This window comes from Lynx rufus, unplaced genomic scaffold, assembly GCF_022079265.1.
Source record: "Lynx rufus isolate CCGP_SWC_20201006 ecotype Redwood Valley unplaced genomic scaffold, mLynRuf1.p SCAF_11, whole genome shotgun sequence".
In the NCBI taxonomy this organism is placed as follows: Eukaryota; Metazoa; Chordata; class Mammalia; order Carnivora; family Felidae; genus Lynx; species Lynx rufus.
This window is the reverse complement of record NW_025814825.1, coordinates 13,689,226-13,702,649: the sequence shown is the minus strand read 5'-3', so window position 1 is coordinate 13,702,649 and position 13,424 is coordinate 13,689,226. Positions and strand designations below refer to the sequence as shown.

At 56.1% G+C, this 13,424-nt stretch overlaps 1 protein-coding gene across 1 annotated transcript in view; it reads right to left on the bottom strand.

Annotated features, from left to right (window-relative positions):
* LOC124506880 (cadherin-23-like) overlaps window positions 1-13,424 on the bottom strand; it is a 286,170-nt gene that overhangs the window by 106,673 nt on the left and 166,073 nt on the right. Inside the window, exon 9 of the mRNA XM_047072896.1 lies at window positions 748-860. Within this exon, the coding sequence (XP_046928852.1) occupies window positions 748-860 (113 nt within the window). The remainder of the gene's footprint in view (window positions 1-747; window positions 861-13,424) is intronic.

Genomic DNA, 13,424 nt, shown 5'->3' with positions numbered 1-13,424 from the left:
CCGCTGCTGCAGCCCCTCCCAAGGTCAAGGAGAGCAATCGAGGGCCAGGCTGGGCTGCCTTATTCTCCTCAGGATGGAAGGGCCTCCTTCCCCAAGCCCCTCTCCTCAGTCCTGTGCCCTCCCCTGCCTCAACCGATGGGTAGGGCTGGGGAGGACCCCTGTGGCCCAGGTAGGGTCCATACCCTAAATGGGGTTCCCAGGGAATGGCTCTGCAAAGCACAGGTTTTAATTATAACGGGCCCTGGGTGGCAGGGGGCTACAGGCGCCTGGGGGTTGTGGCTCCACTACACCTCCAGGGGAAGGACTTTAGCAGTTTCCACCTCTCCCCACTGTGCTGCTGCTTCCTAACCAGGGAAGAGCCCCAGGGAAGCTAGAAGCGGGACACATCCCAGACATGGGGTAAACGTAAGAATCTGAGGCAGCTACGATGGAGAACTTGGCATCATGAGTACCAGAACGTGGCCCCATGGATGAGCACCTACTGTGTGTCCCCTCATTCCTCAAGTGGGGATAAAAGTCCCAATCCTATGTGACTTTTGGCAATGGCTGTGAGGTGCCCAGCAAGGCCCCCGATGTGGCCTGTGCTTGGTTAGTGTTGTCCGTTCCTGACAGCGGCCCTGGGCACGCCGGGTGGGAGGCCAGGGGCGCTGCCCTCCTGGAGTTTCACCGGGGGCACTGCTGGAGGCTGGCACCGCAGTGTGGGCACCCCTCCACACGGGCGGCAGGTCCCCGCCCCCGGGCCCTCACCTTCACGGTCAGGATGAAGCCATGGCTGTACAGGGGGTTCTCCCGGTCCAGTAGGCCGTTCAAGGTCAGCGCTCCACTGATGTAGTCCAGGGCGAAGATGCTGTTGGTATTCCCTGCAAGGAGAGAGTAACATTCCAGGTATGCCTGGGGCCCAGGGCAGGTGGACGTGGGCTTCAGTGAGGGCTCCTCTTTGCGCATTAGGGACAAACCAGTAACTTAACGCGGACGCTGGCTCGAGGAGTAATGGGAAGGGTTCTGGAGGACGGGGCCCAGGCACAGCCAGCAGTGACCTGCAGAGTGACGACTTTCAGCTCTTCAGTCTTCTTCCGTCTCGTCTCTCCGACTGAGTCAAGGGGGAAGCCTTGGTTTGGTGCTAGTATGCCTTTGGCATCTCTCTTAACACTCGCTCGTTCTCCTTTTTTCACCGAGAGAGCAGGCTTCTGGCTGGGAGCCTTCCAAAGGGAGCAGCACGCAGCCAGGACTCAGCAACCGCGAGGGTCTGAATGCTTGCTCCCCCCCCCCAACCCCTGCAGAATGCATGTGGGGATGTCCAAAGCCCTAACACGCCGGTATTAGTGGGTGGACCTTTGGGAGGTGCGTGGGTCGTGAAGTGGAACCTTCCTGAGTGGAACTGGTCTCTGATAAAAGCGAGCCCAAGAGATCCCACGCTCCTTCCACCATGTGAGGACAGAGTGAGGAAGTGCCCTTCTGCCAACCGGGAAGAGGGCCCTTCCCTGACCGTGCTGGCGCTCTGACCCTGGGTTTCCCAGCCTCCAGCAGAGAAATGAATGTCTGCTGTCCGTAAGCCGTACGACCCCTGGTATTTTGTCATAGAGCCCGAATGGACTAAAGCAGGAGCCCACTTTGCTTGGTTATTTTTAGGCTCATGTTCTATTCTATTTCATTCTATCCTATTCTGATTTTCTACATGGCAGTGGTACAATTCCCTTGTACAATAAATATAATTTGATTTTAAGAACAAGCCTTTATTTTAAGTACTTATCAAAACCTGAAGTACAGGGGCGCCTGGGTGGCCTAGTCGGTTAAGTGTCCGACTCTTGACTTGAGGTCTGGCCATGATCTCACGGTCTCGTGAGTTCTAGCCCCACATTGGGCTCCATGCTGAGCTTGCTTGGGATTCTCTCTCTCCCTCTCTCTCTCTGCCCCTCCTGCCTCATACTCATGTGCGCTCTCTCTCTCTCTCTCTCTCTCAAAATAAATAAACTTAAAAAAACCTTGAAGTGCATATTTAAAGTACTGGCAAAAATCACACACAGGTGATGCTGGTGGAGACCGAGGCCTCTGTGTCCACCCCTCTCTCCCTCACCGACTTCATTTTATGCTTCCCTCTACAGGCACCCCGTGTCCCCCCGGGGGCCTCCCCGGGTTCCCCAAATCACCATGTCCATTCCTGCCTCCTCTTGTCTCCATGTCCACCTTCCTCTCTTGGCCACACCTCCTATCCTCCCACACAGGGCCACCCCTCCTCCTCCTCCAGGAAGGTGGCCCTGCTTCTCTGGCTCACCCTCTGTGCTCACGGGCAGTCGCCACTGCTCTGTTCTCTCTCCCATTGCTGCCCGTGTGTTCATGCGGTCTTCTCGGCCAGCCTGAAGACGGGGGCCTTTCATGACTGCCCTTCAAGGAGCCTGGCCAGTGCTGGGCACCCAGTAGCAAGCAGGTTCCTAAAGGATCGCTGCTCCCAGCCCACTGGGGCCCCCACACTTGTCCTGGTGCCCTTCCCACCAGGCTGCGAATTCACGCGGGCAGATCCCAATTCCGCTCTTCTCTCGCCCTCATTAACCAACTTGTTGGTTCGTTCACATACGCACACGCTGCCATTCCTTCACAGAGTCCGCGATCTCCAGGGCGCGTGTCCTCTGGCCGGACCCCGTGCTTGGTGGCGTGGGGGATGCGGAGGGAGGCACTCGCAGCCTGGTGACGGGGCTTTGACACGTAGGAGATTTAGCATCTCTGAGTTCTCAGCAGGGAGAGACTGTTCACACAGGGGAAGGCTCAAGGAAGGAAAGCTTCACGGAGGAGGTGGCATTCATCCCCTGCCCCACCGTGTAGCAGCTGTGTGACCTTGGGCAACTCACCTAACCCCTCTATGTCTTGGTCTCCCCATTTGTAAAAGGGGGATAATAATGGATCTCGCTCATAAGGTTATAAGAATTAAATGAGAGTGAAAAACAGTATGTATGCAGGCTTGGAACAGTTCCCAGACAAAGTAAGTACTCGCTAAGTATGGCTTGAGCTGGGCCCTGGATGATGGGCAGGACTGGGGAAGGGGTCGATGGACACTGATTCCATAGGTGTGAACGGATCCTCAGGCTTTCAACACACACAGGTAGAAACTACTGAATCTCCTCACTCACCCGTGGCCCCGGCTCTCAAGGGATCTGTGCACAGTTAGGGGCTCACATCGTGTCTTCAGTCGACCAGGGAAAGCACAGAGCAGACAATGTCCTCTTCTCACTTTAGACTTGGGGACAGGGACTGTTCTCGGCCAAACCTCTGCTGGTTGGCAAGGCATCCCATATCTACCGGGTTGGTGGCTAGAAGCTGCCCTCCGCTGTCCTCCCAGCCCGCCGCAGGGCTTGGCCGAGGCAGGGGAGAGGCAGCTGATGACTGCGGAGCCCGTGCAGCTCTGATTGTGGGCTTTGGGGATCTGATGTGGGGCTTGGCCAGGGATGGGACGTCACTCCAGCCTCCCCCTTGTCTTGAGCTTCTTCCCGTAGCCATAGAGAAACCTGGGTACCTTCCCGCTGAGTGCGTGGAGTGGGGAGGACAGGGCTGCAAGGAGGCAGAGACACGCATGAGTGTAAGGGCTTTTTCTTTAGCCAGGAATTCTGCTGCCGGGCAAACAAGGGGATGCATGCTTTCATCTTTTTGTCATTAGCTAATCCATTTGACAATTATCGAGCTCCTATGATGTGCCAGGGACACATTCTAGCAGGGGATGCAGCCCTCAACCAGGCATTCACATCACAGGGTGATCAGGGTTGAGGTGGGGTGAAGCATGGACATCGCAGGTGGGCGCTGTGTCCTCTGAGCCCCTAATACTGAGCTGAAGGGCTGCCCTGAGGCAACACCTCAAAGCCTCTTGTCACCCGTCACCACCCCCCGCCCCCCGCCACCAGCGTGGGCCCCACCTCCCCAGCTCCAGGGCTAGCATCCCATCATTCCGAATTTCCATATAAATTTATTCTTCCCAATAAAGGAACCTCTCAAATGTTTAACTAAATGTGATTCAATTTTTATCTTTGCAAGATTTTTCCTATAAATCATTCACAAACCAGAAGCCCCTTGTTGAATGATGTGCTTTGGTTTTTGTTTGAAAAATGGGGTTATCAACCCTGGAACACCCAGTTGGGCCTCCCCACTCAGCACCTTTGCCCCAGTCATGGCCATACTGCCCATCCCCAACCTGAAATCTGTCTCCAGTACCTAAAATATCCCCTCCCCCCGACCCAGGCATCTTCTCCAACAAACCAGCAGGCAAATACTCTCCAACTGGTACCCATTCAAGCTTGGGGACCCTCCCCCAACACATCCCCCCTCCACCCACACCTATCCTTTTATTCTCCATATCTACCTCAGCCTCCAGCCAAGTATGAATCACTAACTCCCAGGACCAGCAGCCAGGAAGGCTTATAGCCAGGGAGCTGACAGGGCCACCTGAGTGAGCCACTGGCTCTGATGGTCTCCTGTCACCATGGCAATAGCAGTCCTCACCGGGATGCTGGTCCAGGCATAGACGGGAGGTGAGCCCTGTGCCCTAAGCAGTGGGGGCCAAGGGCAGGGCTCACTCAAAGACTGATGGATTGATTAGATCACCCATTTGATTGAGTTCAGATTGAGCACCTACTGTGGGCAGGGTGCTGGAGAATCCACAGAGAAAAGCAGGCAAGGTCCATGCCTTCCGTCTCACAGCAAAGATCGACATTGATGACATAATCATGCTATTGAACATGTAAGCAGGTACCTGCTGAGCTCAGGCTCCCGAAGGAAAGCAACATGGCAACATGGCACAGAGACGTGGTTAAGGTTATGCTCTCGGGAGGCAGACTGTATGGGCTCAGACAGCTCTGCTTTTTGTTAGCTGGGTGACCTCAGTCAAGTTACTTAACATACCTGGATGATCTTGGATTCCTAGTCTGTAAATTGGGGGCAATAATAGTACCCACCCCAGAGTGTTGTTGCAAGGATTAAATGAGTGGATACAGTGCCTGGCACAGAGGAAGTTCTCAACAAGGGTTGGCCACCTGTACTTGCCCAAGATGACACCACCGTGGACCCCCTGCACCACTCCCACCCCCACCCCACAAGCCTGTGTCTAGAGCTGTTTGCCCAGCAGGAACACTGAGCCAAGCCTGCCCTCTTGCCAGGAGGGCCTCACAACGAAAAGCTCATACGTACAAGTTGGTAGCCCTGAGGCCAAGGCCAAGGGCATCTCACAGGCCATCTCACTGGGGCTCTGCCCTCGGGGTGGGGAGTGGGTCACCACTTCCTTACTCTTCTCCCTTAGCTCCCCTCCCACCATCCTCCCTTTCTGTGGGTTTGGCACCCACACAAACAAGTTTCTTTGCTACCCTGGAAACTGATACCACCCCGTCAGCCCTCTGGTCTCCCGGACTTTCTTTATCTGAGTCCCAGGGGGCCTGGGGGGGGGGCCTGGGGAGGCTTCCCGGGGACGCCTTTCACCTGTTCAGCCCCCACCACTGAGCAGAAAGGCAGCTGTTTCCCCTGGGTCGACAGGTGCTGTCCATGGTGCCTGCGCATAGACCTGGTTTGTGGGGGTGGTTCTGGGATGCAGCAGGGCTGGCCTCAGCACCCTAAGGGTTCTGGGAACTGGGGACTTACAGTGTTTGCAAAAGAGAAGAAGCAGGTCATTACCACCCTGCCGGTTCTCTTGGGGGCAGCCATCTCCTCTAGGAGCTCCAGGCACCAAGGCCTCTTCAGATTCCCAAAAGAAAGGCTGGGGCGGGGGTGGGGCGGGGATGGGAACAGAGTCTGCTAAAGCACGAAAGGCGGCCGAGGGGGGAGTCCCAGCCTTCTTTCCCCTATTTATTAAAAACAGTAGCCAGTACTTACTGAGCAGTTCCATATGCCAGGCACTGAGGCTAAGCCGTTTGCACAACCATATTACTTACTCCTCACAATGACTTAGTAAGAACAGAGCCCACGTCAAACGCGAGGAAGCAGGCTCAGAGACGTTAAATAGCTTGTCCAAGGTCACATGGCTGCTAAATGGCTGGCTTGGAAGTACATTTACGTCTCTCTTTTCCTTGCCCCGCAGGCACTGGCCCTACACCGTGTTGGCACCCATTCTGCACCTGGCCCTCTGCTAAGTGATACACAAGAGATCATCATCCCATATAGAATGGATGTAACAAAGTTGCTTTTTTTTTTCCTCAGGAGGGAGTCCTAGGTAAAAACATTATATGTTTCCGAAGTTCTAGATCCATTCCTCCAGGGAAGATTATGTAGCAAGCAGAATGCCCACATGTAGAGGTCCCCCAGGTGGTGGCCAGGAGGGCCTGCGGTGGGGACTAGTGGGAAGGCAGGGCTGCAGGCAGGAGCTGTCAGCACCGAGGTGGTGACACACAAAGGGCACGGGCAAGGCTACTTTTAGGGCAGACCTATGGCTCCAGTGAGGACGAGCAGGAGAATTTAGACAGACAGGCGGTAGTCTGGAAATTATATAGCGCCAGGTGCCCGGAGGCAGGAGAGGAGGAAGTTCCGAGAGAGAGATGGTCAGTAGGGGCAGGCAGCGCCGACAGACAGGCTAAGGAGAAGGAAGATCCCAGCACCGGCCACAGGTTGGATCTTCAGATGCCCCCAGAGGTCAGACTGTGAGACACTGCGGGCGGGTGGGGCACAGATGTGGGGACAGTGAGTGCAGGTGCAGATGCTTGGGGAGTAAAAAAAAAAAAACAAAACAAAACAAGGAGAGAGGCCCAGTGGCAGCTAGAGGGCGCAGCAGAGTCAGGCAAAGGGCTTCTGTGTTTTATAGCCGGTCAAAGGCAGGAGGTTGTGGGAGAGGGAAGCTGGATGGAGGGAGTAGGGAGAGGCAGGAGGTCAGACATGGGGAGCCGGAGGAGGCGCAGCTCTCTCTTTGGGCCGTGGGGGGCTCACCCGCCCACATCCTTGTTCCTCCCAGGCTGGCAGCCTCCCCCCTTCCCCAGGTGCCCCTCCTCCAAGGCCCTGCTAAACAGCATCACTGCCACCTCTCGTCCCCTTGTTATCTCCCTGGCAGCATCTTGACCCGCAGCGAGCCAGGTCTGGGACAGAAGCAGTTTAGCGAGTGGCTGATGGTGCGTGTGGGAACACAGGCGTGACTTTGAATTGCTTTGTCTGCTCCGCTGGGCTAACAGCCACCGGTCCTGCGGGCCTCCGAGTTCAGGGAAAAGCGATGGTTTCCACCCTGTTCCTTCCTGTTCTTAAGATCCACCTCCAATGGCACAGGCCTCAGGAAAACCAATCCTGGGGGCTGTGCCATATCACACTCGCTGAGCCACGGTGCTGGGCTGGCCGTGGGGTGACCCTGGTTCTCACAGCGAGATTCAGTGTGGCCTAGAGGATAAGGGCCAGGGTTTCTCACTTCTGTCCCCCATGGCATGACGCTCATGACATATCTGTTGGATGCCTGAAGTTTCGCTCCCCACTCTGTAGCAACTGGGAAGGGTCAGTAAGCACACACTAGGTGGGGGCATGCTGCAGGCCTGGCCTTGAGCTGGGGCTGAGGGAAGAAGAGGAAAAAAGGCCACGCTTATGAGGAGCTCATGATCTGGTTGGGCTTCTGGGCACAAACATCCATCCACTCAAATGCCAGTCCCTGAATGGAGGAAGGAGGCATCGGGAGATGGGTGTCTGCTCCGTCACCTGGCCTCTGAGTTGGCACCCTGCCCTCCTCAGGTCCAGGGTCAGGGGCCCTTCCCAGGGAAGACAGCAGGGCTGGGATTTGCAGCCCCTTCTCTCCAGGGGTCTCTCTTTTAGTCCCCATCTCTGCCTGGAGCCTATTATATCAACACCCAAGTGAAGAGACCACCTACTGTGCCCAGGATGAAAAAAAAGACCTAGGTGCCAGCAAAAGATCTGCCACTTACCAGCTGTGAGACCTCCCGCAAACTGCTAATTCCTCTGAGCCAAATTCCTCATCTGCAAAGTGTAGATAACAGCTCCCACCTCACCAGGCTGTGCGAGGATCAGGCGTGATCCTGTACATAAAGCATCTATTGTGGTGCCTGGCACATAGTAGGCGCACGCTTTGGTGCCTGGTCCTCCGTTCCCCGCTACGCCTGCCTCCTGAATGGAAGAATCAAAGCAGGGCGTTCCCGACCGTGGCCCGTCTCATCCAGAAGGAGCGGCGAGTCTCCGAACAGCAGCCGACAGGAATCGCGGCTGGTACTGCGCGGTGTTTTTGTATGCATTATCTTTTACACGTTTTCACATCCCCGCCCTGCGCATGAGATAGATATCTGCATCCCCATTTTACAGCCAAGGAGCCTGAGGCACAGAGCAGTTAAAAATAAGTGGCACTCAGGTGGTGAGGGGTGGAACAGAGTTAAACTCAGCTCTCACGCAGCTGAAGAGATCACGTCTCACAGGCCCTGGATTTTCCTTCCTCCGGTGCCAGGGGTAGACCATGAAACAGCTCTATGGGTCCAGTGGGGCAGGCTGGCCCACGGGCCCGGCACCGACCGGTCTGACTCTATGGCCGTATACTGAAAATGGAGAGTCAGTCCGAGACGTGGGCTTTGGGTAAGATGTCTTATGAATTAAAAATTGTTACTTAACTGCCTGCTGACAAAAGGGGCTGGCGTCCTGGGTGGCACATGGGCCGGGCTGCATTCAACAGCTCCGTGATCAACACATGGCCACCAGTGGGGGGGGGGGCTACTTCTGCTCTCAACCGGGGGAGGGGACACAGGCTGAGAGCGTGCCACCCCTCTGGAGGACCCTGGAGGAGGCAGGGGAGGGAATTAGGCCTCCTCTCCGAAGCTTCTCCTGAAGCCCCTCTGCCCCGACCCTGTCCCTGCAGACCTTGCAGGGTGCCTTATCCACACTCGGGCCTCAACTCCAACGTCACCTCCTCAGAGGAGCCCTCCCTAATCCCTGCGCCGGCCCCTCATACCCCTTCACTTTCCGCTCCATTAGCCTGTTTTATTGCCTTCAGAACACTTCCACTTTCTCAACCTCTGTTTTCACCCATTTACGTGTTTGCTTATGGTCTGTCTCTCCTCCCTGCAACATAAGCCCCAGGAGAGGAAGGACTGGTTTCCCCAGATGACCAGCTGATGCATTGAAGGGGCTCAGCAAATGCTGTTTGTACGAACAAACGCACTGACACAGGGATGTCCGGGGGCCATTCTGAGGCTGGTGTAAAAGGTGGGGCAGAACGGTCCTGGCGTGACTTGTTTAATTTTTTTTAATGTTTATTTTTCAGAGAGAGAGAGAGAGCATGAGCTGGAGAAGAGCAGAGAGAGGGAGACACAGAATCCGAAGCGGGCTCCAGGCTCCGAGCTGTCTGCACAGAGCCCGACGCGGGGCTTGAACTCACAAACCGCGAGATCATGACCTGAGCCGAAGTCTGACGCTTAACCGACTGAGCCCCCCAGGCGCCCCGGTACTGGCGTGACTTGCAACGTCAGATGTCACGGAGACCATAATGCTCCAGGGCTCTGAGGGGGGGATCGGCCAATAAGCGATTCTAACTGGGGCCGTCATAACGCTCCTGACGCACCCAGAGTGGTATGTTTCTTGAGCTGAGTGCCTCCTGCATTAACTACCGTTACTACCGTCCAGTCAGGGAAAGACAACCTTCAGTCCCTCAAGGAAATGCGAACGGCAGTCTCCGTGCCTTGCAGGCATCTCACAGAACGGCGGGTTTCATCAAGCTCACTTAAACCAACAAATGATTACCTCTCCTAATAAGACCACAAACTGGACTCTGATTAATTTGCTAATAACTGACTCCAATGTATGAAACATTAACCTGAGTAGTCAAGGGTAGTAAAACTTATTACGTAGGGCTGCTGGGGTTCCAGCGACGGCCCTCTCACCCACAGCAGCGCGTGGCTCCCTGCAAAACAGGTGGTTCAGGCAGGCGGCCTCGGGGCCTCTGAGGACACTTTAATGGGGATCAGCGAAACATCGCCAGGGGTTACGGCTGGGATCAGAATCTCCCCACTTCCTGGGCAACATTTTCTCTTCAACCCCATGTGCCCACACGTGCAGCTGCACAGGATGTTCACCAAGGTGCTGCTTCATAGAGAAAATTAGGAACAACCTCCATGTCCAGGAATAGGAATTAAATAAGTTATTACATGGAAGTCATGTCAGCCACTAAAGAGAGAGAGGCCGAGCAGCGCAAGATGACGTCTCTGCTCCCAAGTGGCGTCCAGTTTAGATGAGAAAATGGCACCTGTGCCCAAAAAGGTGCCCGGCCCCGATGAGGGCAGCTCATGGGGGCCGGTGTGGGAAGAGCTCCTTTCACTGGGCCTTGGTGGGCAGGTCTGGGTAAGCACGGAGGGGAGAAGGCCTTCCTGTTGGGAGTCTAGCAAGAGCAGAAGCGGGAGGGCAGAGTAATCCTTTCACGGCGGGGGGGGGGGGGCCGGCTGGAGGAGCAGGGCTCACACACAGTGGTGTCAGGACCAGCTGACACGAGGAGGTGGGAGCCTTGAACGCCGGGTAAGCAGTTTGGACCTGTGTCCTGTGGGGAGTTTCTGGAGGCGGGAAGGCCTGTTGGTGAGGCGGGCACGGAATGGGTGATGATAGCGACAAAAGGAGCGATAACACGGGCCATCTAGTGTGGGCCCACCGTGTGGCAGGCAAGGTTCTAAGCCCTTTGCGTGTATCTGTTCAGTAAGCTTCACGGCAATCCCACGTGCAGGCATCATCATCCTCATCGTCCATTGTTAGTGTTCTTCCCATTTTACAGGTGAGAAAACCAAGGCACAGAGACTAAGTGATTGGCTTGAAGTCACGCAGCTGGTAAGTGGGAGAGCCAGGGCTCAAGGCCAGGCTGGCTGACTCCAGGCTGTAAGGCTTCGTGCACAGGCCGGGCTGCCCCCGAGAGGTGGGGAAGATACGTGCTTCTGCCCCCTGGCAGGGTGCTTGGCAAGTTCGTTCACATGTGTGAGCTCACTGGATTCTCAGAGTGTTATCTGAGAATCTGCTATCTGCCATCCCAATTATCAGATGAGGAAACTGAGGCTCGGTCAGGGAGGTGACATATTCAAGGACTCATGGTTACTCAGTGACCATGCTGGGATTAGAACCGGGGTGGTTCGGGTCTCAAATGTCCCTCATGGACGTGTGGTCTCTCCTGTGTGGGTCTGGAGACTGGCTGGCCATGATCAAGGAGACAAGGAAAGCGGAGGGCTACAGATCCCCCAGGAACCTGCCTGCTCGCTTGCCTTGAGCCTGGCTGCTTCCACGGCCTGCGGCAGGTGGGCCCAGAACATCCATTCCTACCCTCAGCTGGAGCCCCTCCCCCAGCCGAGGGTGGGCGCCAAGGTGCACTGGGTCGCTCGGCCGTGTTCCCCGGAGGCCCGCCTGTGCCGCCCGCTGCCGGGCCCGGCCCACATAACTCACCTGAGGCTTGGCACTCAGGAGGGCGTCAGGGCTCTGGGAGATTTACGGGCTCCGATAAAGCCATCTCAGCCCTCGCATAAGAAGAGTGTGATATTTGATGATCTGAAAGGCCTTGTCCCGGAGAGGGAGTGGCGGTGGGGGTGGGGGGTGGCAGGGAGGAGGAGAGACACTTAAGAAAACAAAGAGGACGGTGATCAGATGCCCAAGGAGATGGGAGCGGGGGGCGGGGGGGGGTGCGCTGTCAGCCTGTGGGCCACCACCTCCTCCTCTCCAACACCTCTGTGCTGTCCTAGCAGTGGGACGTGGGAAAGACAGGTGCAGGGGAAGGGGTTTCTTGGGCAGTGGGGGCCCTCAGGCAGCTCCCTGAGTCGCTGAGTCCTCCCACCTCCCCCGCCACCTCCCCTCTGTGACTGCTGATCCCGACAATCCACAGCTGCACGCCCCCCTCCAGCCCCAAGTACTGCAAGTTTTGGAGTGAATGACTTTCAAATCTGGGAAGGAGAGCCCATCACATACACCTTGAGCCTCTAGGTGCCAAGCACAGATTGGGGACATGGGTAATGCCCCCAAGTGCCCACATTCTAATGAGGAGGACTGGTCACCTCCAGAAGGACAAAACCTACATATAATGGCGGAAGACATGAAGTTAGGAGACTGGATTCATACTTGTGGGCTTGCGGGCCACTCTGAGCCTCAGTTTCCTCATTGTGGGTGAGAATATCTGTCCTGTTCGCAGGGCTATTTGGAGGTCCAGTGAGATAAGGGATCCGAAAAGGCTTTGCAAGTGGTAATGTACCGAGCCTACGTCAGGTAGGTGTCAAGGATGATGACGCAAGCATCCAGGGGCAGGTGGAACCAAGCTTTGCCCGGAACTGAATGGCATTAGGCAGCAAAGACTGGGGGAAGGGGGCAGGGTGCAGAGCCAGACCAGCTGCAGGTGCACACCCAAGTCTGCGGAACCAGGAGCCTTGGCGACCCGAACGAACCTCCCCTTCCTACCCTATTTCCCAGGGTCTAGCCTCGTCCTCTAAATGTCACCTGCTCTGTGTTCCTTGCCTCGCTGTCGCCATGATCGTGTGGGAGAGACTCCGGCATCAGAGAGCCCTGAGTTGGAATCCCAGCTCCACTACAGCCACGTGACTTCGGGCAAATGACTTCGCCCGCCTGAGCCTCAGTTTCTTCACCTGCCAATCAGAGATGATACTAGAATTCGCCTGCTGGGGTTGCTGGGAGGATTTAAGGAGTCCACGAGCATGAGGCCGGCTCACAGCAATGCTCCCTGAGTCGCCGCGTCCTCCCATCTTCCCCGCCACCTCCCCTCTGTGACTGCTGATCCCGACAATCCCACAGCTGCACCCCTCCCCCCCCTCCAGCCCCAAGTACTGCAAGTTCTGGACTGAATGACTTTCAAATCTGGGAAGGAGAGCCCATCACACACACCTTGAGCTGGGTAATTTATGAATCAAATTGTGCTCCGTCAGGGCTCCGCTGCCCAGAAATAGATGTGGTCGGACGAGGTTCAGGGAGCCAGCCTCAGACACAGTTATCTTCATAGAAACTGGCCACCAGCGGGCAGAACCGGCCTGGACGACTGACCTTGAGGGGCTCCCTGGGGGGCTGCGAAGCCCCCCCCTCAGCCTGGCCCCTGTCCTGAGTCCTGAAGACAGGACAGAGATCTGCCTGCCGCTCAGGAGGACAGCTGGTGACCCTGAGCAAGTTACTTAACCTCTCTGGGCTTCAGGGTCCTCCCTTGTTTAAAACAGATGGGTTTTCCTTCGGCAGTGGTTTTTCAAATGTCTTTGTTTGGGTAGCAAACCCTTTTATCGGACACAATTTTGCAGAGAACCCCAGTATATAAAACAGTCAAGAACTGAGCTAACCGCCCTGGCTGAAGCAGATGACGGGGTCGGGGGAGGGGGGAGTGATGGAGTCCAGCACGTTCGGCACCCTCCTCGCCCACAGAGGGGGCCCCACGGGATGGGGCTAGAGGCTGGGGGCCTCAGGGAACTTGGAAGTCTCCATGGACTCATTCACTTTTAAGATTCCATGGTTGTCTACGAGTGCATCCCCAAGGATGC